The sequence below is a fragment of the Myripristis murdjan genome, chromosome 21, assembly GCF_902150065.1.
Source record: "Myripristis murdjan chromosome 21, fMyrMur1.1, whole genome shotgun sequence".
NCBI lineage: Eukaryota > Metazoa > Chordata > Actinopteri > Holocentriformes > Holocentridae > Myripristis > Myripristis murdjan.
The window spans coordinates 6,995,169-7,020,242 of record NC_044000.1 but is presented as its reverse complement, the minus strand read 5'-3'; the positions used below and the strand labels follow the sequence as shown (position 1 = coordinate 7,020,242).

The following is a 25,074-nucleotide window of genomic DNA, read 5'->3' as shown; positions in this document are numbered from 1 at the left end:
CTTTTCTTTTTCTTTTTTTTTTCTTTTTCTTTCTTTCTTTCTTTTTTTTTTTTTTTTTTTTTTACATATCTTATGAACAAACAAACAAAATGGGGCAAAAACATAACCCCAGTCCAGCTCCACTGGGGGAGGTAAGGCTTTGCTAGAGAAGTAGACTGATTGTTATTTAGGTACTTGAGAGTTTTGTGAAATTTAGCAGGATTACCATTGCATTCAGACACCTTGCCCACAAAATAGCATGATTTATCCTTCCTGTATCATCCTAAATCATCCTTAATCCCTTTCCCTAGGGGAGCTTGGTAGGAAAACACATGGCAGCCTGTTGCCTTTCCCATGATTCCTGGGAAAGTGAGGTAGCCAGCCTCCTGTGATCAAAGGGCATGATGGGTACAGGAGAGACGATGAGGCCAGATAAATATGAGGATGCAAGTCTGTGTGATGAGAAACATCAAGAGTAACACCCAGACAAAATGAATCCCTATCTAGAACCCTGTGGGGACAAAGTGGTGCAACACTGAATTGGGACTGGCTTTCAAACAACCAGTTTGGCTTGGCAGTGTGTGTATTGTATGCTAATGGCTGGTCACGGTCAGCTGCTTGATAGAGGAAACCTTGTGAACACACCGTTAAATAAGCCACTGTTGACTTGAGTGCATCAACATGCAGCGACTAAACAGATTTCCTCAAACATTTTTCAGAAACAGATTTCAGTGGACTGTTTGGGTGATGTAAGAAAATTCATGAGCAAGAGCCCTTGTTTTTTCAGTTTGACAGCCTGAGGACAGCCCTCTTTACTGTAACTCCACTTGTGATGCACCTTGAAGAGTATCACACACAACCAACCAACTCATTAACTAACACACAGAGCTTGACCTGAGCACTGAAAGAAACATGCTGACAGTTACATCCCCTGCTGCTGCTTGAGGCCACTTACAGAGGTGAGTTTCCACGTCTTTCTGCCCTTTTGAGGACATCTGGCCGTCATGAGGGAATTAGCACAAGAGCACACTTACGCCGGACAGGTGCAGAGTGAGAGCCGGTCATGAATGTAGCAGGTGCAGTGTTTCACGGGCAGCTTGTGGATAGGAAGCAGTGGACAGGAAGTGACAGGCGGCTGGACTAAAGCTGGCACAGGGGGCCGTCACATCATCAATTATTCAGCACCACCACACCAGGACAATCATGCTGCCTCAGTAGGAGAGGCAGGCTGATGAAACTGGCTGCTTCTCTCTGGACTTTGGCTTTGACAGAGTATGACTGTATGTAACTTGCATTCACATTAGTTATTGATAAGAACAGACTGATAAATGGATGGACAGACAGTATTAATAAATGCACTGATGTGATGCAGTTTGTTTCATTATATATTTATTGGAAAACTGATCAAAACCACAGTGGCTTGACCCCTGATGTGATATGGGTAAGTATGCAAGAAATTCTATTGTCACCACCCCGGGTTTTAATAGAGTTCTGGTGTCCCAAGAAGGTATGAATGCTGCTTCAAAGGGCCTTTTACAAATAAAATGATAAAAAATAAATTGCATTTAAAGTGAATTTAACTGTAGGCTGATAAATTAGACTGACTACTGTGAAACATGTCAAAGATAAATACGTGTTTTTTTTTTTTTTTTTTTTTTTGGGAACTTAGCTAATGCTTATTCCATCTTCCAACACCATATCAGTAGTGGCCATTAGTAGGGTTGTTTATCAATGCCAGTGTCTCTACTATTAACTGAAGGGAGGATTACTCCATCTACATATTACTTATTAAATTAAGAGTGTCCAGCAAAGAACAAATACAAAGGACAAGAGCAGGCTGAAAAAAAATTCATGCAATTTTCAAACATTTCTTCAGAAATATCTACTGTATATAGAACTCCTAACTTATGCTACTTTCAAATGCATGCGAAACTGAAATTAATGTGAAAATACACAAAAAATTGAATTCTCCTCTTGTTCTCCTTGCTGTGCTGCAGAAAACATCCACATTTATCACTTTATGAAATGTTCCATGCAACTAAAAATGCTAAGTGAGTTCATTTTGTGTCATTTTGTAAGCTGCAAATAGGCAACAAATCCATGTGCAAAATACAAAATGGCTAAAACACCAGATGCGTTACTGATACTAGTTTAACTATCTGGTTACATAAGTCTATTTATCTCTCTCTATCTCTCTCCCTCTCTCTATCCATCTTTCTAATTCTCTACATACACATATTTTATGTAAATTTATAGTTCAGTAAAATGATTGGGCAGACATTAATGCTATCCAAATAATTATTGCTTTATTTCCCATACAAGACTGAGACAAAGACAGAAATGACAGTAGCAACAGCAGTGTTTTTACATTTCACAGTTTTCTGACAGACGAGACAGACATGATGACTTACAGACTCCAAAACAAACTGCGTTTACATTTCCTCTATTCATGCATCTGAAAATGTGATGTCATCATACATCTGTACAAAAATGTTTACATTAAAATATCAAGGGGGACATTCATGAAATCCAAGACGCATCAAAATGTCATTAATCCAACATTTGTGTAGCTGGTATTGTAAAGAAGGTTCACATATGTGGGAGCGCAGTGAAAAAGTCGGTGTGTTGCTCAGCATAACAGATGCTGGTCTAGAAATGTTATGTACAGATCACACAAAACAAATGATTGTATCAAAACAGGGTCAGACTGATATAAGAGGTCAAAATTGGCCTTTCTAAAAATAATATAGCAGCCAGTCAGAGCCATCTATCTCCAATAAGATGTTATGCTGCTATGATGCTTGATTACACATCTATTCTACTATTGATCCATACCACACTAGCTGGACTGATTCTTATTTACCTGTTTATGTGTGACTGTTAATTTACTTACTTATGTATTTTTAAAATAATCTCTAAAATGATCTTTTCCCTCTGACAAGAATAAAATGATGGTAAAAACATAGAAAATGTCTCATTTTTTGGAAATTTTGGCATGAAAATGGTCGTTGGTGTCTAACATTTGGGAGCCCTGGGGAAAAAATCACTTGGGGGCCCTTTTGGGGGCAATTTTCTTGTACGTTTAATTTTTTTTGTAATATTGTGGTAATTTTATGTCAGTTTTTCTTTTAACAGTGCGAAATGTAGAATTATAACTATTAAAGCTGATTTTCAGGTCAGTTCTTGTTCATTTGCTCATTACCTTTTTTCCCCCATGTTTTTGAAATAAAAAACATGAAAAATATGATCTGTGCAGAAAAAATACTGGAACATTAGTAAAAAAAAAAAAAAATGCCAAAAGGATTAGCACAAATATTTTCAAAAAATACCTGTAAACTATGTTTAGAATTATTATATATATATGTGTGTGTGTGTACATATGTATCTATCTATCTATCTATCTATCTATCTATATCTATATCTATATATAGATATAGATATAGATGTATATATATGTGCTCAGTGATGCTGGATCAGTGTCAGATTTCTTGTGTTTAAATGCTTATGAGAGCATTTCACACGCATTTAATTGAGCTTTCAAAACAAAAATCCAAATTATAACAGCTATAACAGCCGAAAAAACTCCTATCAGTTGAAGCACACTACAAAGCAGCAATGTAACAGCCAGTGAGCAGACCAGAGTTGCAGGACTTGAGGTACATTACGGTCAAAATAGGAAAAGTCCCAGCTGAAAGTCAGCTCTCCCTGTGCTTCCACCGTGTTAAACAGTCATATTATGTAATTCACCCAGTGTCTCAGTGTAGGTAATTGGATCTGGCTAAAGCCATGGCAGCTTGGCAGTAGTGCCCATGTGTGTAACCAACCAGCTCACCACAACTCCTGTTTTTCCCCTCTCAGGGGAAACGCTCGACATAACAGGTCAACATAGGAAAACGACTACATGATCACATTTGTATTTTATATATCAACTACTGTGAAGGAGCAAGGATGTGACGGCTCCACTTCCTATCCCTTGAATGCAGTATAAACAGTATGATACAGGATCAAAAATCACATTACAGCTGTCATGGTTTTAGTCTACGCAATTTCATCCCAGTATCAGCTACTATATCTTCAAAGTGACAAGTGCAAAAACGGTGATCATAAATGGTCATTAGGACAAGACTCAATGGTTAGACCAATTTAAATACTAAAATCTACTACTTCTAAAATTAAAAATTCACATTATATTCATTCACTATAGAAACAATGGTCAGTGCCACCCAGTCCCAGGAGATTTAAAACTATAAAGTGAGTTATAGAAATATTCTTTTTCACTCTGCAAACAGGAGCATGATATTGGAAAACCTAAGTGCTATTTGCACACATGTGCATGTAAACCTGTCTCTGTGAGTCAAGCGCCTGCTACTTTTGCGTTAGTGTGAACAGTTTCCATGGTGAGGTGTTAAATCAGAGAGCAAGCCAAGCCCTTGCTACTGACCAAACTGCTACAGGGCTTTTTTTTTCCACAGAACTCTTGCATTAGACTAAAAAAACTGTGTAGAAAGTCCCTTTGATAGAAAGATCAAGTCTACAATTCACAAATGAAAACACCAGGCCACAGGCTTGTTTTAACCCAGTGGATTGATCTGAGCAGAGATGTAGTCATGAAACAAAAAAAAAAATGCGAGGAGATCGAGAGGTGAAATTGCAACCTCCGGGCTGCAATTATCACTGGAATTATCCAAAAAGCAAACAACCAAAAAAACATCAACACTATTTCCCCTTAATGCCCTTAACAAAAAGCTTTATATTTATAAAACTTGCATCACCCTTCTTACTTTGATGCATATGAATGAACGTGGATTTGGGTCGTGAAGATTTCTGCCCACCACTACATTCTTGGCTCTCAGCGGCGCAGCTTCATCCAAACAGGTTGGACAGCGGTCGGGTTCGCAGTGGGCTGCTGGGAAGCTCCTCTGCCCCCACCTCCGCCGGGTCCCTGAAGGAGGCGCTGTGGATGATCTGGGTCCGGTGGCGTCCCCGGTGCAGCCGCGCATTCAGCCGGCTCAGCGACGACTTCCTCTGCACCCCGGCCTTGGCCTTCCCGGTCTCGACCGCTTCCCCCGCCGCCTCCGCCGGGGGGTTCAGGAGCCGCAGGGGGTTCAGGTTGGTCTGGAGGACTCGGGGCAACCTCCAGCCTCGCCCTCCGCCGCCGCTGTCCGTGTTTTCACTGTCCAGCTCGGCGCTCGGGGAGGTGACCAGTCCCTCCTCCTGCAGGCCAGCGGCCAGCGGCGGGGGCAGGTACTGGATAGCCCGCCTCCCGCTGTAGTCCCTGACCTCAGGGTCCGCCTCCCAGTCTGACACCAGGACACGAACCACCTGTCAATCACAGCACATCATGTACAGGCAAACTTTACTCACTGGACCGTTACCCTAAAGGAGAGCCCTGCATGGTCTCAAGTCAATGAGAAACAGAACCCCGCCCATATGAACCTCGACGATAAGAAACCAGAACCCGAATGAGATCATAGCCAGTATGAACAGAGAACAAGTTTTACAGAGTAGAATAAATCCCACAGGGAAATATGATATGATATGATATATATATATTATGATATATATTCACAAAAATATGTACTGTGTTTCTATCTTAGTTTAAATGTTGTATTAGTTCAAATGTTTTTATGCACTGTAAGCACTTTGAGATCATTTGTTTGATATAAAGCGCTACAAATAAAATTTATTATTATTATTATTATTAAATATATGTCCACAGACTTTGTGTGTAACAGCTTGTGAGAGGCTAAGAGCAGAGTTAAGAGCAGACCCTTTTTCACAGCAGCCATTTTGACATGAAGTAGGTGAGCACAGGTGTTCCTGGAGACGTTAATTAAGGTTCTCTTCTTGGATTTTTGGCAGCACACACCAGTACCAGTCAACCTCCACCATTCCTGCAACCACGGCAGAAGCAATAAAGTGACACCCCTCCAGAAAGAAAGTCATAGCCCTTTAAAAGAAAAATACAAGTGCAACATTGGCCTGTGGATCTCAAATAGAAAACAAACCAGCCAAACAAAATACTCATTTCAAATTAGCGGAACTAAATAAAATACAGTTTCATAAAATGGTGTGATTTTAGTATCAAGTTCAATTTCAAAATTTTGGTAATGACTCAGTACCTCAATATCAATTCTTGTGATATCCCTACTGTGTTACATTCAGGGCTAACAGAGCCAGGGTCCTGCTGCTGTTCATGCTGGCTCACTGGAAAGACTCTGCTGCACTTACATGCAACAGAACCTTAATTAATGTCATTACTAACACCTGTGTTTACCTGCTATGTCATGTCATAATGGCTGCTGTGAAAAAGCTCTACTGGACCTGGTGGCCTTGGTGATGCTATAAATATAATTTTGAGACAGATAATGTGATACGATTCACTATTTCAGTGGGAATGATCATTTTTGCATTTTCATTTTCAAAACTGTTAAAATGAAGATGGTGTGACATTCGCTGGGGTTTGCACCAAATTAACATGTTTCCTTCCATCTGGAGATTACAATTTGTAAGCCAGAGCATCTCTGTAGCACCACAATACTTCAGTTGTGATGCTATTTTGTCACATATTTTACCTTCATCGAAAAACTGCTGCTCCTTTGTTTTGGATATTGCACTTGGCCAAAATGCAGTTTCGATAATACTTGATTAACTGTTCAGCCCTAGTGAAGGTGAGCCAAAGATGAGTCAAAATCTCTCATAAATGTGAGTTATGTGCTGGCTCTAATCGCCTGCTGCTTCACAGAGCCAGATTAACACACCCACCCCCAGTTTCTCCACCATCTGTCCAACCAACCTGTGTGTGTCCGTGCATGGCTGCCAAGTGCAGGGCTGTGTATCCAGCACTTGATCTGGCGTTGACGTCCACAGGAACGGCGCTCTCCTTGGCGAAGGCCAGCAGGCGGGACAGCAGCTCAGCTTTGCCCTGCTTGGCTGCCCAGTGGAGGCAGGTAAAGCCGGTCACAAAGTCCCTCTTGGCCACCAGGGCGGGCTCGACGGCCAGCAGCCGCTGCAGGCTTTCCCACTGGCCGTCCGAGGCGCACAGCATCCACTCGTGCTCCAGTGGGTCCAGGGTGACCGAGGCGCAGTCCTCGTCGGTGGCCGAGGAGGAGTGCAGCGATGCCGAGTCGCCGTCACTCCTCGCCGAATCCCAGAGGCGCGAGCCGTGGTGGATCAGAGACCTCCGGACCTGAAGAGCAAAGAGCACGGCAGTCAAAAGGTACACTGTCAACAAACACAGCTCTATATTAGAGAGTGACCAATTATCAGTCCTGGCTGATTATCAGGGTCAATATTCAGCATTTTTCAATAATCAGTATTGTAATTTCGATTTACATGATGGTCGATATGAAAACCACTCAGCTGCTACCTCCTAATACAGTTACAATTTTCATTTCAGTTTTTTCTGGATATGTCTTTAATTTAGTTCTACAGAAAGACAAAAACACAAAGTTGTAGCATTCTGGCCTTACTTACTAGTCTTAAAGTATTTTTTCTAATTTTTCTTTCTATTTTTTTCATTTACTAATATAATAATGTTAATCATTATATAATAAGCACAAAATTTGATGGTTGAGTCGACCAGTGTTAATGTCACTAACTAAAACTATGACTATTCATCAGATACTTTTTTCAGGATGAAAATGGGACAAAAATATAAAATAACCTTTGTTGACAAAAACATGATTACATTTTCATTGGCAAATAATAGCGTGATGAAAATTCCAGAAAGAATGACAACAGAGCTCCTAAACTCAATTAGCCCAGGTTCCTACCTGAGGAGAGCTGCTCATCATCAGCTCGATGAAGTTCCTGCGGCTTCCTTTGGGGGTGTTGACATCTCCCAAGGAGTCCAGCCCCTCCCAGGCGCTGTCCTCTGACAGGCCGCTGGTCAGCATGGCCCGCTGGGACCCCCTGTACCCTTTGCGGCCCCCCCTCCCCTGCTGGCCGTGGGATCCTCCAGGGTGGGCCGACTCCAGATCGGCTGTCCCTATCGCTGGGGCGGACTCCCGCCTCCTCCGCTCCCTCAGCTTCACCTCGCCTCCTCCTCCTACACAGGTGGGAGCCTCCATGGCAGCTTCAGGGGCGGCAGTGTGCTCCGCTATGCACGGCTGATTATTGCCGTTTGACTGCTGGTCATTGTCCAGGCCAGCGGTCAGTGAACTGGCTGCTGCTGTGAAATGAAAAGGAAAGACTGAAAGTGATGCTTAGAAACACAGAAAGCAAACTTTCTATGATAGATCTGGCGGGTTGGTGTTTTTTTAATGTCTGTAAATATGATTCAGCGCCTTACACACTTTCTGACATGATATTCTACTGGCTTTATAGCTGATTTGACAAAAAGATTATCTCCTTGAGAGCAGCTGAAAAAAGGCACTTTGACAGTTAAAGCACTTGACAAAAAGCTCTACTTGAGAAATTAACCTGAATGAATTCTAATCCAACATTTTGATCATATCCCACCCATGTATGAATTTGCTGTTACAGTATAATCCTGAATATTTGCACATGATTACACACCAGATATAAAGGTACTGAATATTGGCACAAACTGTGGGATATGGATACTTTAGTCCAAACACATGCTATTGTTATGAGGCTTCACAATTCCTCTGGTCATAAAGCAGGCAACGTTAATGGACACAATTCAGTGGGCCAGTTTTTAGTTCATCTTTCAACAACTTTAAGTAAAATAACTAAACAACAACAAACACAAATGAACAAACAAATACATCGACCTGTGCACAAATAACCATATAATGCAATAAAAAACAGCATGTAATAATCACTTTAAAAATGTAAAATAATAGCAAATAGAAATACAGATTATTTTAAAATATGAAGACACGTTAGTGAGGGAAAACACGGGGTTTCTCACCGGGTTGCTCTCCGGTAGCGGGGTTCCCGTTCACGCAGCTGTCCGGTGTCTCTTTGATATTGCCGTTGCACTCTGCGGGTTCGTGGCCGTCCGCGTCCGTGCGCATCCCCGCGTCCACGCCTCCGTCCACCTTCAAACACACGAATTTCACGCCGTTTTCCAGCGTCACGGAAGCCACGGAGTCCACGATGCGTTTCAGGTCCACCGTCTCCCCCGACGGCTCATTCGATCCCCTAATCGATTGGAAATGATCGATCAGCTCCATCTGTTGGACCCTCCCTCCCCTCTCCATCAGGAACTCCAGCACTGCTTGCTCTGTGCACTGGGACGCCATCATCATCATCATCGTGAATAGCTTTTTCACAGAGTGCGCGTGCAGCTAAAGCACGCGAAAACGTTTTGAAATGACAATACCGTCATGTTGCGCTCGTTCATTACTGTCGGTGATGACGGATGACAGCATCTTCCTCTTCCATAATCCTCCTCCTCTCCTCCGCTGGGAAGACAAGTGTCGAGCTGTGGCAGACAGGGGTCGCAGTAGCAACCAAACAAGCCTCCACGCCCGTTGTCGTACATGAAACTGGCCGCCTGAGCGTCCATCTTGGATCCTGAATTCACTGATGCTGCCTTCTGGTGCTCTCTGTATGCTCCGACCTCCAAGTTTAGCGAGCGTTAACAGGAAATTTCACACATTCCGGAGCTAGTAGCAAAATAGACAGTGTTTGTGGTTAAGAGTAGTTTTGATAACTTGAAGTGAGTGCAAAGACCTACTTAACGCGGTGAAAGAGGCGAAAATCTGCGCCAGACTGACCAGTCATTACTGTTGTGATTGCTTTATAAGTAATTAGTTATTGATTCACTGAACTTGTTAGGGTGCCAGCGATGATACAGGTCTTCCTGACATAAGACTCTTGATTAAATAGTAGTGTTATTCGCAGCTGTTTGACATTTCAAAGACAAGTATTCTATACTCAAAGACAACTATACTACTATTCTGGTGCGATACCCATTATACCTGTGGAAACATTGGTATAACTGCCTTTCATAAAGGTGGAAATTTTTTGTTTGTTTTTGTTTTTTGTTTGTTCTATTTTAAATTAGATGTATGTATTGTATGTTGTTTGCGTTGTATAATTTTTTTTTTCTAATGTACCCTGAGTCTAATAACAAATTTGAACTGAACAACAAAGCTCAAAATGTTTGACAGCTGTAAGTTAAGCAGAGTAAATATGTGGACTAATTATTTTTATATCATATAATTTAATGTTAACTAATAAATAATAATGAAAAACATATCGTTAAGTATCAGTTGTTGGCGCGACTTCCATGGTCTCCGCCCCTATCATATTATTTGTAACTCGAATACAAACTTTGCTTTGAGGTCATAGTTACCATATTTCAGCCAATCCGTGAAGGCACCATCACACAGCTAATTGACTTTGTGTGAGCCAACATGGCAGTGACGGGTCGCGCTGTACCATTATGCAATGAAGGGGAGCTGTGTATAACATTACTTTGAATACATTCGACAGAATACAAATTTCAATTTTATTCTGCCTTTTTTTGATTAAAATATATTTCACTTTTTTTAATACTATCGGCAAGCACTTCAGCGCAAAAAATAAATTTGCAAAATAACGATCATTTTTAATTCCTACCTGGTTGGTGTGGTACAGTCTGTCTAGTTGTCTGACCGTCCAGTGTCTATGCAGATGAGGCGGGTCTGACCAGGAATCTGAAATAACTCTGTTTAAGTTTTTAAGTTTATCTTTGATTTTATTTCCGATTCCACCTGGGACTGTAAAAGTTGTTTCCTCTCTAGGAGTATGGCTTCTTCCGATGTTGCTCGGCAGCCGGTTAGTATTTCCCTCTTTGTGATTGACAAATGACATTCCTGATAGTTGGGGCAGGGAGTGTCCGCCGACCATTAGCATAGCTGGTGCTAGCGTTAGCTCCGAGACTTTCTGACAGCCTGGCAGTTAAAAGTTGTCTTACTTATCGATAAAAGTACACACATTATAGGACACTATTAAGCATCTTTAACGAGTAAACAGAGCCAGTGCTTTATGTCGGTATATGTCCAGGACGAAGCGTAATAATTACAGCAACAAAACTCCAGCTTTAAGAAATGTTTCCACGGTCCTCTCTCACTGGCAAAATGTACTATCTGTTAGAAAACAGTGGCGACTAACAGCACAAATCTTAATAGTTCAGTTCAGTGGAATAAGAGCTGCTTCGTGAATTTGTTTGCCAAGTTTAGCCGTGGACACCAGCGGTGGCTACTGCCCAGTGTATCACGGCAGTGTTAACTAACAGTAGCCAGAAATTAACTTCAGTAACTGGCTGTATAAACTTAGTGTTGTCTGTAGCTCAGTAGCAGACTGGTGCAATTGAAAAAGTGGAAGTTAAAAAAGTTAAATTTGAAGTTTCAGTATTTTGTAGAGTACGACCTAACGTCAGCTTTCCTGCTCAGCTGACTCAGTAGTCAGTAAGGTGCGTTGAGAAAGGCGTCACCTGCTTTTCTTTTCAGTAGTTTGCTCTAACTAAACAGAGTTAATCTTGTATAACTTGTGAATCGTGTCTTAAAATGTTTAGGAGGTGCTCTTTGATTCGGCATACATTTAATACACCAAGCAGCAGTCATTTCAGTAGAATTTACAGCTAATTTGTCTTATGTCAACAACCATTTTCCATAAAAATACACAATGAAGGCTGGTAATCACCACTGTAAATCAATACCTGACATTTCCACTACTTGCAGCTAAGTGACACTCATTTTCCCCTAAGGATCATAAAAATGTAATTCCTCCCCTTATTTGTGGCCATGCACAGTATTGGCTGAAACTGATGGCAGCATGTTGAGGCTGATGTGTTTTAACTGTATTGTTTCCTCCTCAGGATAAGGGAGTCCGGGGTCTCTCACTGTCAGGCCATGTGGGCTTCGACAGCCTCCCAGACCAGCTGGTCAATAAGTCAACCTGCCAGGGCTTCTGCTTCAACATCCTCTGCATCGGTAGCTCACCACACCCACACCCATGAACACACACACACAAACACATCTCCACTGAAATGCAAGTATGTATGTACATTTTCACAGACAATATTAGGGCTTCAATAAATTCTGCATCCACTGGAAACTGAGGGTAGGGTACAGGGTACAGATTTAGCTGGTTTGCTTGATAGATGTTTGATTTGAAAGAGTGCACACTTACCTCTGATCATGGATAAATAAATAAAGGTTAACAATAATAAGTTCTGAGCAATCTCCTTTGTTCAGTTTCACAAGACAGCAGTGATGCTTAATGGCTTTAAACCGCCTCCCTTCTCTCTCTTGTTACAGGTGAGACAGGCATTGGCAAGTCGACTCTGATGGACACTCTGTTTAACACCAACTTTGAGAACTTTGAGTCATCCCACTTTGAGCCTCAAGTGAAGCTGCGGGCCCAAACCTACGACCTGCAGGAAAGTAATGTGCGACTGCGCCTCACCGTGGTCAACACCGTGGGCTTCGGAGACCAGATGAATAAACAGGAGAGGTGGGAGTGAGAAATTGTAACTTAGAAGTGTGAGAGAATGACACTGAACTGACTGAATAAAAGTGAAAGCAGCTGCAAGTGTCATTTTACCATGCATCGGTGCAAAATGTCTCACTATCAACCCCACATGTCCGTCCTTTAGCTACCAGCCGGTGGTTGACTACATCGACCGTCAGTTTGAGAGCTACCTGCAGGAGGAGCTGAAAATCAAGCGCTCCCTCCACAACTACCACGACTCTCGAGTCCACGCCTGCCTGTACTTCATCTCTCCCTCAGGCCACTCTCTCAAATCTCTGGACCTGGTCACCATGAAGAAACTAGACAGCAAGGTGGGTGAAGGGTGTGTGTGTGTCTTGTAAGAAACACTGACTCATCTGTTTTCCAGTATACAGGACTCTCAGTGGCAATTTGTGGAATATCACCTTGCAGGAATAGACTAGGTTGTATTTTCCAGCTTCTTTTGCATATTCATTGCATTAGAAGGTGGTGTTTAATTGTTTTTAATGTCTACTTCTTCCCAGAAAGTTCAACTCTAGTGAAGACCATTGTTATATTGCATTATGTAAGCATTCTGAAAGTCATTAAATTTTACGTCTGGGCCACGGTGGGACCTCTGAATATTAATCTGAAATTAAAAGTGGGATATCAGCCAGTTCATGTTCTCCACCTCTGAGATGATGGCGCTTCCTCCCTGATCGCAGCTACTGAATAAGTTTTTATTATTCTCGTATCTAATGTCCGACCAGAGGAATCATTCCGTCTAGGTGTGGGAGGATTTTACTCAACAGCCTACCTCACTCTGCCTTAAGGAGCTGCTGACCCACATGAAAGAATTTCATTTGACTTCCAATAAAGAGTTTTAGCATCCCGTAATGGTATAAATGCTGTGTCAGAGGCATCAGTGTAACCTTCAAAAATCTAGTGTGTTCTAGGAGCGGCACAATTTGGTAAAGTCACAGTTCAGTGCATATCTTGGAATTCAGGGCTTTGTTTGTAATAATGTAATAATGAGACGGATAACAGTTGACAGCAGAGTCATTGAAAGCACGGCAAGAAACCATGAAAGTTGGGTCAGAACATTTAAGAAGAATGATTACATAAAGGCTTTAAAGCTGAACTAGGCACGATTTTTATGTAAAGTGACACCCAGCATATCAGCCTGAATCTAAATGTGGTGCTTGGGTGGAGAAGAGCGTCTCGGCCTCTCTAATTGAGAAGCCATAAATTCACCCTGTTTGCCCCGAAGGAGATTTGCTTAGGAGAAAGACTGGAGGAAACTGTGCTGTTGAGTATGGACATTTCTCAACATAGGAAGTGATGAATCAAAATCCAATCTGTCTCTTAGACAGCAGCAAGCATTGCTGCGTGCAGAGAGAGCTAGACTCGCCAACATTCGATGTTTTCCTCTCTCCTCGCTTTGGTTTACAGACAGGCTGGGTTAGTAAACATGAGCATGCTTTGTATGCTTTAATGATCCCCTCACATGATTACTGGGTATAGAAGTTCAAATTCTTCAAATGCCATTTGGGTCTGCTGAAGTGCAAAGCTGTTTTTGGTGAAGCAAACATGTTGACTAATATTTAATTTTCATTTTTGCTGTTCAGTTATATCAGGGTATTATTAAAGTCACTACTATCCATTTATATGGGAGGGAAAATATGAATATAATAATTCTGATGCATCTGTTTAGGGAGAATAACGTCTGTGCCAAGATGTCATATAGTTATCATCATCCCTCTTGCTTCCTGTTTACATGCAAGTGATGATTAGATATAATTACGATTTGCATGTTACTGGTTAAGAATGCAGAGTAGAAATGTGCTCCTCCTGTGGTAGAAACAATAAATCTGATGACACTTGCGTCAAGTTGAAGTGCTCTTTTGGCTTGATATATTCCCAGAGCTTGTTGGGGATTGAGCCATTTTTTGACAGAGGAGCTGCGCTCATTTAGCTGACCTGTCCTTGGACCATGTATCGCTCATGGTGTGATTACAGAAGTTTAGGATGCTGAGCCCCAACAGATGAAGCCGACTTTACATGAGGGCTTTGTAAGTTTGTGGAAATGACTGCAATGGTTAACTAGTCTTGAACTTAAGGCTTGAACTTTAATGGCTGATGTTTTGCATGGGAATGAAGCAGCGTGCCAAATGTTGTGCATTTTCATTCATGGGAAGGCAGTTTTAGTAAGAAAGAATAATACATAGCAGAGCTGACATTCCCCTGATGATTGACATGTCTTCTTTTATAACATTTACTTGCTCCTAAATTGTTTACTTCAAATTTTGACCCGTGGTGACAGCTAGAAACCTCAAGATGCCTATTCCAGTTGCTGGCATTTTTACCAATATGTTCACAGTGGATGCTGAAGAACCAGATGTCAACATTATGTATTGACTTTGGAAACTGATTACAGACTGCTGTGTGTGTGTGTGTATGTGTGTGTGTGTGTGTGTGTGTGTGTGTGTGTGTGTGTATTAGATAATACGCGGTGGTTGTATCTAGACTTTCTGCTCAGTGTTATTATTATGTCTGGCTGTTGGAGAGACTCACTATCCAAACAACAAAGCTGTTTGCTCCACCTTTGTGCTGCTTCGAAACTTTCCCATGCTCCCTGTGTGTGTGTGTGTGTGTGTGTGTGTGTGTGTGTGAGTGTGTTAACTTGTGTTTTATTTTTGTGGTTAATCTGCTGAAGAGTGAGTAAATCATGGATTTGCATGTCAATGGAGTGGAAGGACCAGTGGAATGCTACCCTTGCTTACACGCGCGCGCACACACACGCACACACACACACACACACACTCACTCTAGCTGTGTTTTATGCGGTCACTGTATAGATTCACAGAGAGGGGGGCACTTGTTGGATTTACACCACTAACAAAGAAAGACAGTCAGTCAATCACGCAGACTGTGTTGGAATGCCTCTTAAAGCATGTCTGTTCACTACCACATTCAGTATGTGTGTGTGTGTGTGTGTGTGTGTGTGTGTGTGTGTGTGTGTGTGGTCCAGCCCAGAGGCTTATGCAGTGACAAGGACTCATTCCAAGCATGTCTTCGGTACAGTGAGCTGAGAGACAGGAATGGAATCCAAGATAGCCTGGACAGCAAAAGGGGCCAATAGTAACAGTGCTAATAAACTTTACTGTTGTATCTAAAAGCAGCATCTTACAGGAAGGGATGCAGAACGAAAACATTACAACACAGGCTACAAGAACAGAGGAATGTCCCGCTCCAGTAACTTTTAACTATATTTAAATAGCTTAATGTGGTAATCTTGGAGTTCCTTGTGTAGTTGATTCTTTCTCCATCTTTGGTGCTAAGCTGTGATGTTTCTGCACTGCACTTCCCACAGATCAGCCATCAGTCAAATAGTGTGTCCAGCACCATGACAGCTTTTCCTTTGGGTTTCCTGGAGGTGGCACTAGTAGGCTAATTGATATTATACTGATATCGTGAAAGAAGACTAGATATCATTTGTGATTTTGGACATGAGTATAATAATGTAATAATAATGTAATAATGTAATAATGTAATATGGAATAAGCTATCTTTTCCTGGTTGTCAAGACTGTATTACAGTAAAGAGATGCATTTTTCTTGGTCATCATATTCACTTCACCAGTAAAGGGGCCAGTAGTCATCCCTACAATATTGTCTCAATATTGACATTATAAGACTTTTGTGAAGTGCTGGTCAAGCGAGCAATAGAGCGAATGAAGAGAGGAAGTGTTTTTCAAAGGTTTTGAATCACCACAACCACCAGAGGTTCTTGGTCATACAGTCATATCTGTGCATAAAAATAATTAGGCTGATAGGCCCAGTAGTATACAAGATTAGCTGCAGACAGATACACACACAAACACACACACAAACACACACATAAAATCTTCTCCCAGCAGAAGCCTGGAGGAGATCATGAGTGACTTTGATTGTTCCCAGTTCTCACATTAGCCACATTCCTGAATCACTTACGTACAGCTTTCCAACCAGTGTCTCTACTGTGTTCTCAATCTAATTATAGGCATGGTACCGGTTTTCTTGCCAAGTGTTCAAGTAAAGTAGTGTAGTTTTCTGACTGCGAGGGCCTTGGTTAACCTGGAACAACAAAGGCCAGCACTATACAGATTGATGTCGCTGTGCAGGTCAAGGTTTAGTGGCACCGTATATCTAAGCCTCTCCTCCGACTACTATAAAATATGTTCCAAAAGTAGTTTTACGAGTTTAATAATATTGATTATAAAAACAAAGTCGTGTAATTGCAGTTATAACATTATTTTAACAAGATAATTCAGTAAACGTGGTCCATACATAATAGCTGTAAATAGAAACAGGAAAAAATATTTAATATACATTAAGCATTTATAAAGTAGCTGAGAAATTATAACCACTGTTGACACGACTGGTTGTTATCGGCAAGTTTGTAGATTTAAATTTTAAAGATGATCATTGTGGAGAAGTGGAGTGTTAGCATTGGGAAAAATAATACACAGTTGGGGTGTAAATTTAATGCAACCATCTACGAAAGTGGAACATGCAAAGTAGAAATCGCATGAAAACGTACGAATTGCAGCAAGGGTACAGGTTATGTCAAACAACAATGAGCAGGGTTCATACAATCTGCCAAACAAGTTGTGTTTTTGTTTCATTTGCTTCAGTAAACACACTGAGACTTCATGTCCCAAAATATTTTATTTCATATGTAGTTTTTCTCCTACTCTACTAGTTCAGCTAGTTATGTTGAGCTGGAAACAGTCTGGTTTTGACAGATTTTTGTTTCATTTTGGTGGTTAAGTTCCAGATAGAATTGAAAAAGTCTTGAGTTTGGCTTTGCGGTACTTGCAGATGTATGCAGTTGTCTTGGTTGGGTGTAATGAGTGTTTCACTTGACGCTGCAGGTCAACATCATTCCTGTGATCGCCAAGGCCGACACCATCAGTAAGAGTGAGCTGCACAAGTTCAAGATCAAGATCATGAGCGAGCTGGTCAGCAACGGAGTCCAGATCTACCAGTTTCCCCTGGACGACGAGACCGTGGCCAAGGTCAACACCGCCATGAATGTAAGAGAATAATTGTTTGAGTTATTTATCAAGTAAAAATGCCAAACATTTGCTTATCACAGCCCTACAAATGTCAAGCTTTGATTGCTTGGCGTCGTTTCTTTTCATTATATAATGGAATGCTTGAATTTTTGGCTGCTTGTCAGTCTAGTAAGACCTGACTTGCTCTCTGCTCATTTGTGATGGACATTTGTTTTTTTGACATTTCATCAACAAAATGACTTATGGAAAATGAATTGATAGATTGTCTTTTAAAATAATCCTTAGTTACAGCTGTAGTTGCATTTACAGTCAAAGTTTGTGGTTTTATGTTTTGTTAAATTGCAAAACTAGGCTTGTATTTCATTTTAGCATGCACATTAGCATCAACAAATTCTTAAGTCTTCGATTTACCTTGAAATTTTGTTATTTTGAATTAGAGTTGCTTGTGGCTTTGCAACTTTACAGGCGTCTGTTCTGCCTAAAAAAAAAAAAAAGCTTTATTTTAAGTTACCTGGCATTGTGACTTCAGCTCTGCATGTTTAACTGAATTTGTAGGGTCACTTGCCATTTGCTGTGGTCGGCAGCACAGAGGAAGTGTGTGTGGGCAACAAGATGGTGAAGGCTCGTCAGTATCCCTGGGGCGTGGTGCAAGGTAGGGCACCTGTGTGTTTATTGTTGGGTCAGAATAATCTGTTCCTGTGGTTGTATTTTGACGTATTTTCATATGCCTGACATGTATTTGATGAGAGAGTGGTTGTTGCTGAATGCTGTTTCAGAGGCTTTTTCACTGTGTTGAGAATAAAACTCTGAGGGAGACACTGTAGCTCACGATTTTGTGTGTGTGTGTGTGTTTCAGTGGAGAATGAGAACCACTGTGACTTTGTGAAGCTGAGGGAGATGCTGATCTGTGTGAATATGGAGGATCTGAGAGAGCAGACACACACTCGCCACTACGAACTCTACAGACGCTGCAAGCTGGAGGAGATGGGCTTCAAAGACACCGACCCAGAGTGCAAACCTGTCAGGTTAGCCTCAAACACACACACACACAAACACACATACACACACACTGTGAAAAAAGACAGCAGAGGACCAACCTGTGTGTGTGTGTGTGTGTGTGTGTGTGTGTGTGTGTGTGTGTGTGTGTGTGTGTGTGTGTGTGTGTGTGTGTGTGTGTGTGTGTGTGTGTGTGTGTGTGTGTGTGTGTGTGTGTGTGTGTGTTTACAGCCTGCAGCAGACGTATGAGGCCAAGCGTCAGGAGTTCCTGGTGGAGCTGCAGAGGAGGGAGGAGGAGATGAGGCAGATGTTTGTCCAGAGAGTGAAGGAGAAGGAGGCCGAGCTGAAGGATGCTGAGAGAGAGGTGCATGCATACACACACACACACACACACAAACAGCCCTTTCATGTAAAATTCACATTAATTTTTTTTATTTATGTTGCCTAGTTTGTGCTGATATTCAACATTTTTAAATTAGAAAATTATGCTATAAAAAGCTGAAAACTGTTAGTAGAATAAATATCATTTTAATGAAATGTTTGAATAGACAAAATGAACAAAGAATGTTGTGAATGCAAAATAAAAAGAAGAGAGAGATACTGTCAAGCAGAGGTTAATATCAAAGAGGGAAAATAACAAAGTGTGATGTTAATTGTCTGTGATTATGAAGGTTTTAATCTCCGTATTGACAAGTGAGCTGTGTGAGCATGTTGATGTTGTCATGAACAACAAAACCCACACGCCTTGTTTGTTACCGAACAGATATCGTCCTCATGCCACTATTGTTGTTCCTGTCGACCTCGCTGCACAGCGAGCAGACGTGACATTTAACTGCACCGTGGGGCAAAGCAGGGGAACTCGTCTGTGTCCAGGGCAAGGCTCATTTGTCCTTAGACCTTTGACTTTTACCTGTATTTTCCTTAAATTTCACAATGCAGATGCATTATTTCAAGCACTTGTCTTGCACACTCCGGGACTGATTGAATGAGTGGAATCACACAAAAGTGAGCCATTTAGAAATTGATTTAAAAAAAAAAAAAAAAATAGAAATTGATTTTAAAAGATGAATGGGCGGAATAGTTGGAGAAGTTAGCATCATCTCACTCTATTGACTTTCTTCCAACGTCAAATTTTCTTGAGCATAGACAGCCTAGACATTCAACCACACAAAAGACGCTCCATTGATTTTGTCTAGGCTTTTGTCAGCAGTTTAAATACAGTTCAGTAATGTGAACTTGGCATGTCCCTGGTGACTTACACTGCTGATGGCTCACATCCTCTGCTAAACACTCAGCAACATCACTGCCAGCCCGTGTTGTGTGTTTCTAGTCCACAGCTGGGCCTGCTCATAAAACAAAAAATCGCTCACTACTCAAGTCAGGGGTAATTCACTAGTTCACTTGGGAGCTGTATTTTTACTAGCTGTCATTTTACTTTTTTCATTAAATTCAATTCCAGATTGCATCCAGTTGCGTCCTCTGCTCTCTTCTAAAATCAGTTTCCTCTCCTGGAAACTGAAGGATAAACCAACGTTAACTGTAAAACATGACTAAAGACTAGACTTTGACCTGATTCCGAAAAATCAGAAGCAAATGCATGAAAAGTGTAGAGTCGCTGCCCATTGCTGTGGTTTGTAAGAACTAGGTTTTAAGAAAGAAGCCTACGAAACAACAATATCGATACTTGGTGAGGAATTGGAATGTGTCTTTGATCAGAAAAAAGGTTGATTTTTTTTTCCCCTGGCACCAGTGCTTTGAAATGTGGAGGATTTACAAGACAGTCTTTGCTCAAATCTGATCAGTAACCGTGCCACATGTTGCTGCTGCCTTAGGGTCAAAGTTCACTGATTTCAGCACTTACCACTATGCTGCCAGTTAACTCATTCTGTTCACCTTTTTAATAGGAGAATTATTACCTGTACTGAAATAAAAGCCTGACCAGGGACAAAGACTGCAAATTAGCTGAAGCTAGACGTCTTATATACATCACATTTTCCCTTTTTTGTGGCAATGTTGTATGTATCACCCCTGTCAAATAAATATTAAATAAATAAATAGTAATTTGTGATGCTACTTGCTACTGGGCAAAATGATGCCGTCCCTGTAACTCGTGTCTGGTGTGCGTGCCTCTCAGCTGCAGAGCCGCTTTGAGCAGCTGAAGCGCCTCCATGCGGACGAGAAGGCGGCGCTGGAGGAGAAGAGGAGGCTCCTGGAGGAGGACCAGAGCTCCTTCAACAAGAGACGAGCCGCCGCCCAGCTGCTGCAGGCCCAGAGCCTCACCGCCAACGGCAAGAAGGACAAGGACCGCAAGAAGTAAGAGGCACACAGATACAGTTTGATATGGCTCTTTGTGCAGATGGTCAGACTTTCTAAATTGAATTACCTGCATGTCAGGGTGTCGGGGTGGAAAAGCCTTTGAAAGGGGCATAACAACATTCTTACATACTTATATGGAATTTGATTAAATGACTCATTTAAATCAGTTCAGCTTAAAACAAAAATGAACTTTGGTAGAGTGTTGGGGTTGTACAGTTACCCAGGCGTCCACATGCTGGTGAAATATGTTCAGTAGTTGTTACAAAATAGCAAAACAATGCAGATTATGCCAATATAATAATCAACAAGTCCTGGTATCATTGTTTTTTTTGAGGAAATTAAGCATCTCTTTCCTTGTTACTTTTGTATTTGAGTTGGAGAGGTCTGGCAGACAGGTTTTGCATGGTGACCTTGTACCAGGAAGAAACAACCTGATAGTACTTGCACAAATAATTATAATCACCCAGGGGGAAACTGGGACTTGTTTTTCACCACCATGTGGGCGCATATCCAGGGAGCTACACGACCCAACACTCTACCAAAGTTCAGTTCCACTTTCTGAGATTCCCAGTGCAGTGCAGTGTTGGGACCAGTGCACTAAGCTGACCTTTGGCTGCTCCTCATGCACGGCCTCCTCTCTGTCTCTCCGTCAGCTCCGGCTTCATGTGAAGACGTCGCGACATGAAGGACCTCCAGTCTGACCGGTGGCTTTCAGCCCCTTCACATCCTGCTCTGCCCTCCTTGGCCAGTCCCAGACACTAACCAGGAAGAACCCATACCAGCCAGCAGTTTGTGTGTGAGTGTGTGCGTGTGTGTGTGTGTGGGTGAATGAATGTGTGTGTGACTGACTTACTTTATGGTTGTTTACGGTGTCACAAACACCAATCATGTGGCCACTTTCCTATGTTTTTTTTTTTTTTTTTAATCTTTTTGTGGGATTTATACCTCTTTTCCGGTCATAATTTTATATTTATCCTTTCATTTTTATATAAAACCCTTTTCCAGATACCTCCATTTATTTTTGCTGAGACTGAAGGGCACCTCAGTGAATCGATCCTAACACGGCCTCCTCGACGCCTCCCTACTAGACCCTGTATTTTTGTGAAAAACCAGACAGTGGTTTTTATATAATGGGCATTTTTATGACTGGCATAGCTAGTGCATGGTAAGGGAATTTTTAATGGTTAAAGAACACTATTAATGCCTTATGACCATGCTGATGGACAACCAAAAACATCCACAAGATGCTTGTGTTTAAGATGTATGTGCTGATATAATGCATTGTGTTATTTTTTCTCACCAACAGAGCCGTTCTGTGTCCACTGTAATCCCTTATCATTTACTGTAGATATGCCAGTCATAGTGTTACTTCATCCTCTTCATTATCATCTGCTTGATGGTAGAAGCTACACGTGCCAATAACAGGATGTGTGGAAATTATTGCAGAAAAACATGAAGAAGCTCCACTCATTCTCCACATTTGGGCTCATCTGAGCTAAAACAAACCGATTCTGCAGCAGAAAATGTATTTCCTAATGTCCTTTTAAGTTTGGATTGTGTCGCTACATATCAGTAGTTTAAACTAAAATGAAACCATATTAGAGTGTTGGGTTGTATGTGAGTCCACATGGTGGTGAAATCTCCTCATTAGCTGCTCTGTGCTCCCCTGGCCTCATAATCCACAACACTGCATTTCTCTCTCTCCATTCACTTCCATAGTGCAGCAAACCAGCTCCCAAAATAACACTTTTAGCTCATAAAGCAACATGAGCAAAGTGGATTATGCCAGCATAAAAACAACCATACAAGCCAACACTCTACCAAAGTTAAGTTTTATTTTAAATTGTTGAGAAACAAATGGAATATGAGTGTTTTCTTGTGCTGCATACACATCATGCATACATGTAGCCATCAATATTAACATTAATGCAGTCTAATATCAGTTAAGATATTTCTCTAGGAAGGCGAGGCTGAGGTTTTTTTTTCTGTATTGGGTACTTTTTATATTTATATCATGTTATTTTACTTGCTCCCTGAGTTTCCTTGCTGCCACTTACAGTTGAAACTAAAGTGCAGTCCTTCTGAAAAGAGCTGATGAGCGGAAACAAAGTGAATCATGTCGGGTTAGGGTCGGAGGAGACAGCGTAGGAAGGAAGGATGCATTTATGACCGTGTTTTATCATTTTATGTCCACCGCTGCTCATCCTGTGTTCCCACCGGAGTCCTGATGGGATAAGATGGATGTCAAGCCAACAGCAGAACGACCGTGTTGGTTCCTTTAAAGATGCTGACAGGCTTTCACGCCTCCCAGCTTTTAGCAGCCTGGACTGAGCAAGCCACAACACTGCAGGTCTTTTTTTTTTTCCAAGTAAAGTGTGGCTTTAACCAGCAGTTACTCACAGACTCTACCAGTTTAAATTTACACTAATAATGTGTGAGTGCCTTATCTGTGTCAAGCTTGCCCACCAGCACAATATTCATTCACGTCAACACCCAGGGAAACACACTGAAGCCTGATGGAATACTGCCTGTCTGTGACACTCGTATTTAAGGAGTAAACAGTGTTATTTGGGAGCTTTTTTTTCCTAATATCTAAATAAATCTTTGTATTTTTGTCATGATCAATTCTGCCTGGTCTTTTTCTTACATTTGCAGGAAAACAAGAAGGACCCGTCGCTTGGTTAGTTGTAGAAAATCTACAGATCTGATAATCTGAAGTGAATGAGGAATCTGGGGTCCAGTTTTCAAGCTGTCACCTGAGCCCAGCGAAGAGCTGAGCGGTTAATCTCACATTCTTCTCACATCCGCACGAGCTGCAGTGTGAACCGTCCAACACCAGAGGGCAGTAAATGACAATAAGCTTCTCAAATACCTGGTGCACTAGTTAAGGGCACATTTACAAGTTTTTAAGACCTTTTTAATGCTCTCTGGACTTGAATTTCAAACTAAACAAAACAACTCACTGAGCAGCACAAGTGAAAGCTGTGAAATTATAAACAGACAAAAGGAGATTGAATGTGGAATGAAGGCCATCTCTGTTTAGTGGTTAAGAAAGAAGCCTGTTGCAGTAGTAACCTTGATAGAGATGGGGTGTCATTTTCTTATTTTAAGCAATTAAATAATATTATTATTTTCATAATTGATGGTATTTTTCTTTTTCTTTCTTTCTTTTCTTTTCTTTCTTTTTTTTTTTTTTTTTTTTTAAAAAGTAATCCTAAGTGTAGTGACTAATTGCTTTACTATTTTTATGCTGCTTTTATGTTAACTTAATTTTTTGTTGCTAATTTTCTGGCAGTTTTCTTACAGTTTTATTAGAATCTTTGGTAATATTTGGGTCATTTTCTTGTAACTTTTTTTTTTTTTAACTAATTAATCAATTCATTTATTTTATTTATATACTAGTGTCCAGAAGGTCATTTTTGTGGTAATTTGATGGTAGTTTTGTTGTCATTTAATTTTAAATATTGAGTGTTTTTGGACTAAAATATGTCAAAGGTTTCATACTTTTCAAGGCCTTAAATTTAAACCAAGACTTTTCCAGGCTTAGCAAAACCGCTGACTTGACTCCCGTCCACCTCTCTGACTCACACTGGACCTCGGCCTGACGCAGGGAGCTCTGCAGACCTTGGCAAGACTTTGCTTTCCTTGTGCCGCTCTGGCCGCGCGCAGGCCGCTGCTGACGGCCGAGGATTAAAAGGAGATAAAGTAACGGCCTCCCTGCCCACCACTTGCTAAATCTGAACGCACGCTGACCGCCCTGTGCGTCGCCTTTAGAGGCCCTGCTCCCTGCGCTGCACTCCCCTCAGGCTCTGCTGCCCTTCATGTGACTCTGAGAGCTGCTGGCAGACTGACAGACAGGCAGGCAGACAGGCAGGCAGACGGGTAGACAGACGGGTCTGGCATAACGCCGAGGAACACTGATCGATTCAGTTCACTGCTGGGATGTGAGGGTGTTCCGCTGCCAGGCCGTCCTGCAGGAGCGAGTGTGTGTGTGTGTGTGTGTGTGTGTGAACCTATAGGTGCTCTCTGGGTGGTACAGTGCCCCCTCCCCCCCACACTCCTCCCTCCCACCCAGAGGCGAGCGCTATCTCTGCACTGCAGAATCAGGGAAATCTAAATGGTGCCTGCCCGCCTTGAATCTAGCAGTTTGTGCACTGATGTCAAGTTTTTGTGTACACTTACATCCAAGATAGCTGTCATCCCCGCCTTGCGCTTACACACACACACACACACACACACACACACACACACACACACACCCTGTCACCTTTCGCTAGTCACTCTAAATGCAAATGGAGGTGATTATTGGAGACAGGCCTGGCTGCCGGAGAGAC

At 41.7% G+C, this 25,074-nt stretch overlaps 2 protein-coding genes across 4 annotated transcripts; one reads left to right on the top strand and one right to left on the bottom strand.

Annotated features, from left to right (window-relative positions):
- Window positions 1–3,371: 3,371 nt before the first annotated feature.
- sowahca (sosondowah ankyrin repeat domain family Ca) lies at window positions 3,372–9,548 on the bottom strand. Of its 3 annotated transcripts, XM_030080067.1 has the most exons (4): window positions 8,858–9,548; window positions 7,755–8,152; window positions 6,776–7,168; window positions 3,372–5,301 (listed from the first exon to the last, which is right to left on the bottom strand). In XM_030080067.1, exons 1-4 carry the CDS (start codon window positions 9,201–9,203, stop codon window positions 4,843–4,845), a joined length of 1,596 nt encoding a protein of 531 aa, XP_029935927.1. In that variant the 5' UTR covers window positions 9,204–9,548; the 3' UTR covers window positions 3,372–4,842. The 3 variants fall into 3 exon arrangements, 1 of the variants encoding a protein (XP_029935927.1); XR_003930250.1 differs by lacking the exons at window positions 6,776–7,168; window positions 7,755–8,152; window positions 8,858–9,548 and adding exons at window positions 5,750–5,873; window positions 6,102–6,196 and having other exon boundaries at window positions 5,166–5,301; XR_003930249.1 differs by lacking the exons at window positions 6,776–7,168; window positions 7,755–8,152; window positions 8,858–9,548 and adding exons at window positions 5,750–5,929; window positions 6,102–6,191 and having other exon boundaries at window positions 5,166–5,301.
- A 1,010-nt stretch (window positions 9,549–10,558) lies between these two features.
- On the top strand, window positions 10,559–23,365 carry septin10 (septin 10). Its single transcript, XM_030081130.1, has 10 exons — window positions 10,559–10,713; window positions 11,756–11,870; window positions 12,198–12,393; window positions 12,536–12,722; window positions 17,285–17,446; window positions 17,984–18,080; window positions 18,285–18,453; window positions 18,656–18,788; window positions 20,559–20,737; window positions 21,394–23,365. The coding sequence occupies exons 1-10, from the start codon at window positions 10,684–10,686 to the stop codon at window positions 21,407–21,409; spliced, it is 1,284 nt and encodes a 427-aa protein (XP_029936990.1). The 5' UTR covers window positions 10,559–10,683; the 3' UTR covers window positions 21,410–23,365.
- The last annotated feature ends 1,709 nt before the right edge of the window (window positions 23,366–25,074 follow it).

Excerpts from the sequence above, each read along its gene's own strand:
- sowahca (XM_030080067.1), bottom strand. The coding sequence starts at position 9,203 with ATGATGATGATGATGGCGTCCCAGTGCACAGAGCAAGCAGTGCTGGAG. Across the intron at positions 7,169-7,754 it reads TGATGAGCAGCTCTCCTCAG|GTCCGGAGGTCTCTGATCCA; the intron begins GTAGGAACCTGG and ends TTTGCTCTTCAG. Across the intron at positions 5,302-6,775 it reads CCATGCACGGACACACACAG|GTGGTTCGTGTCCTGGTGTC; the intron begins GTTGGTTGGACA and ends TGTGATTGACAG.
- septin10 (XM_030081130.1), top strand. The coding sequence starts at position 10,684 with ATGGCTTCTTCCGATGTTGCTCGGCAGCCG. Across the intron at positions 17,447-17,983 it reads AGGTCAACACCGCCATGAAT|GGTCACTTGCCATTTGCTGT; the intron begins GTAAGAGAATAA and ends CTGAATTTGTAG. Across the intron at positions 18,454-18,655 it reads CCAGAGTGCAAACCTGTCAG|CCTGCAGCAGACGTATGAGG; the intron begins GTTAGCCTCAAA and ends GTGTGTTTACAG.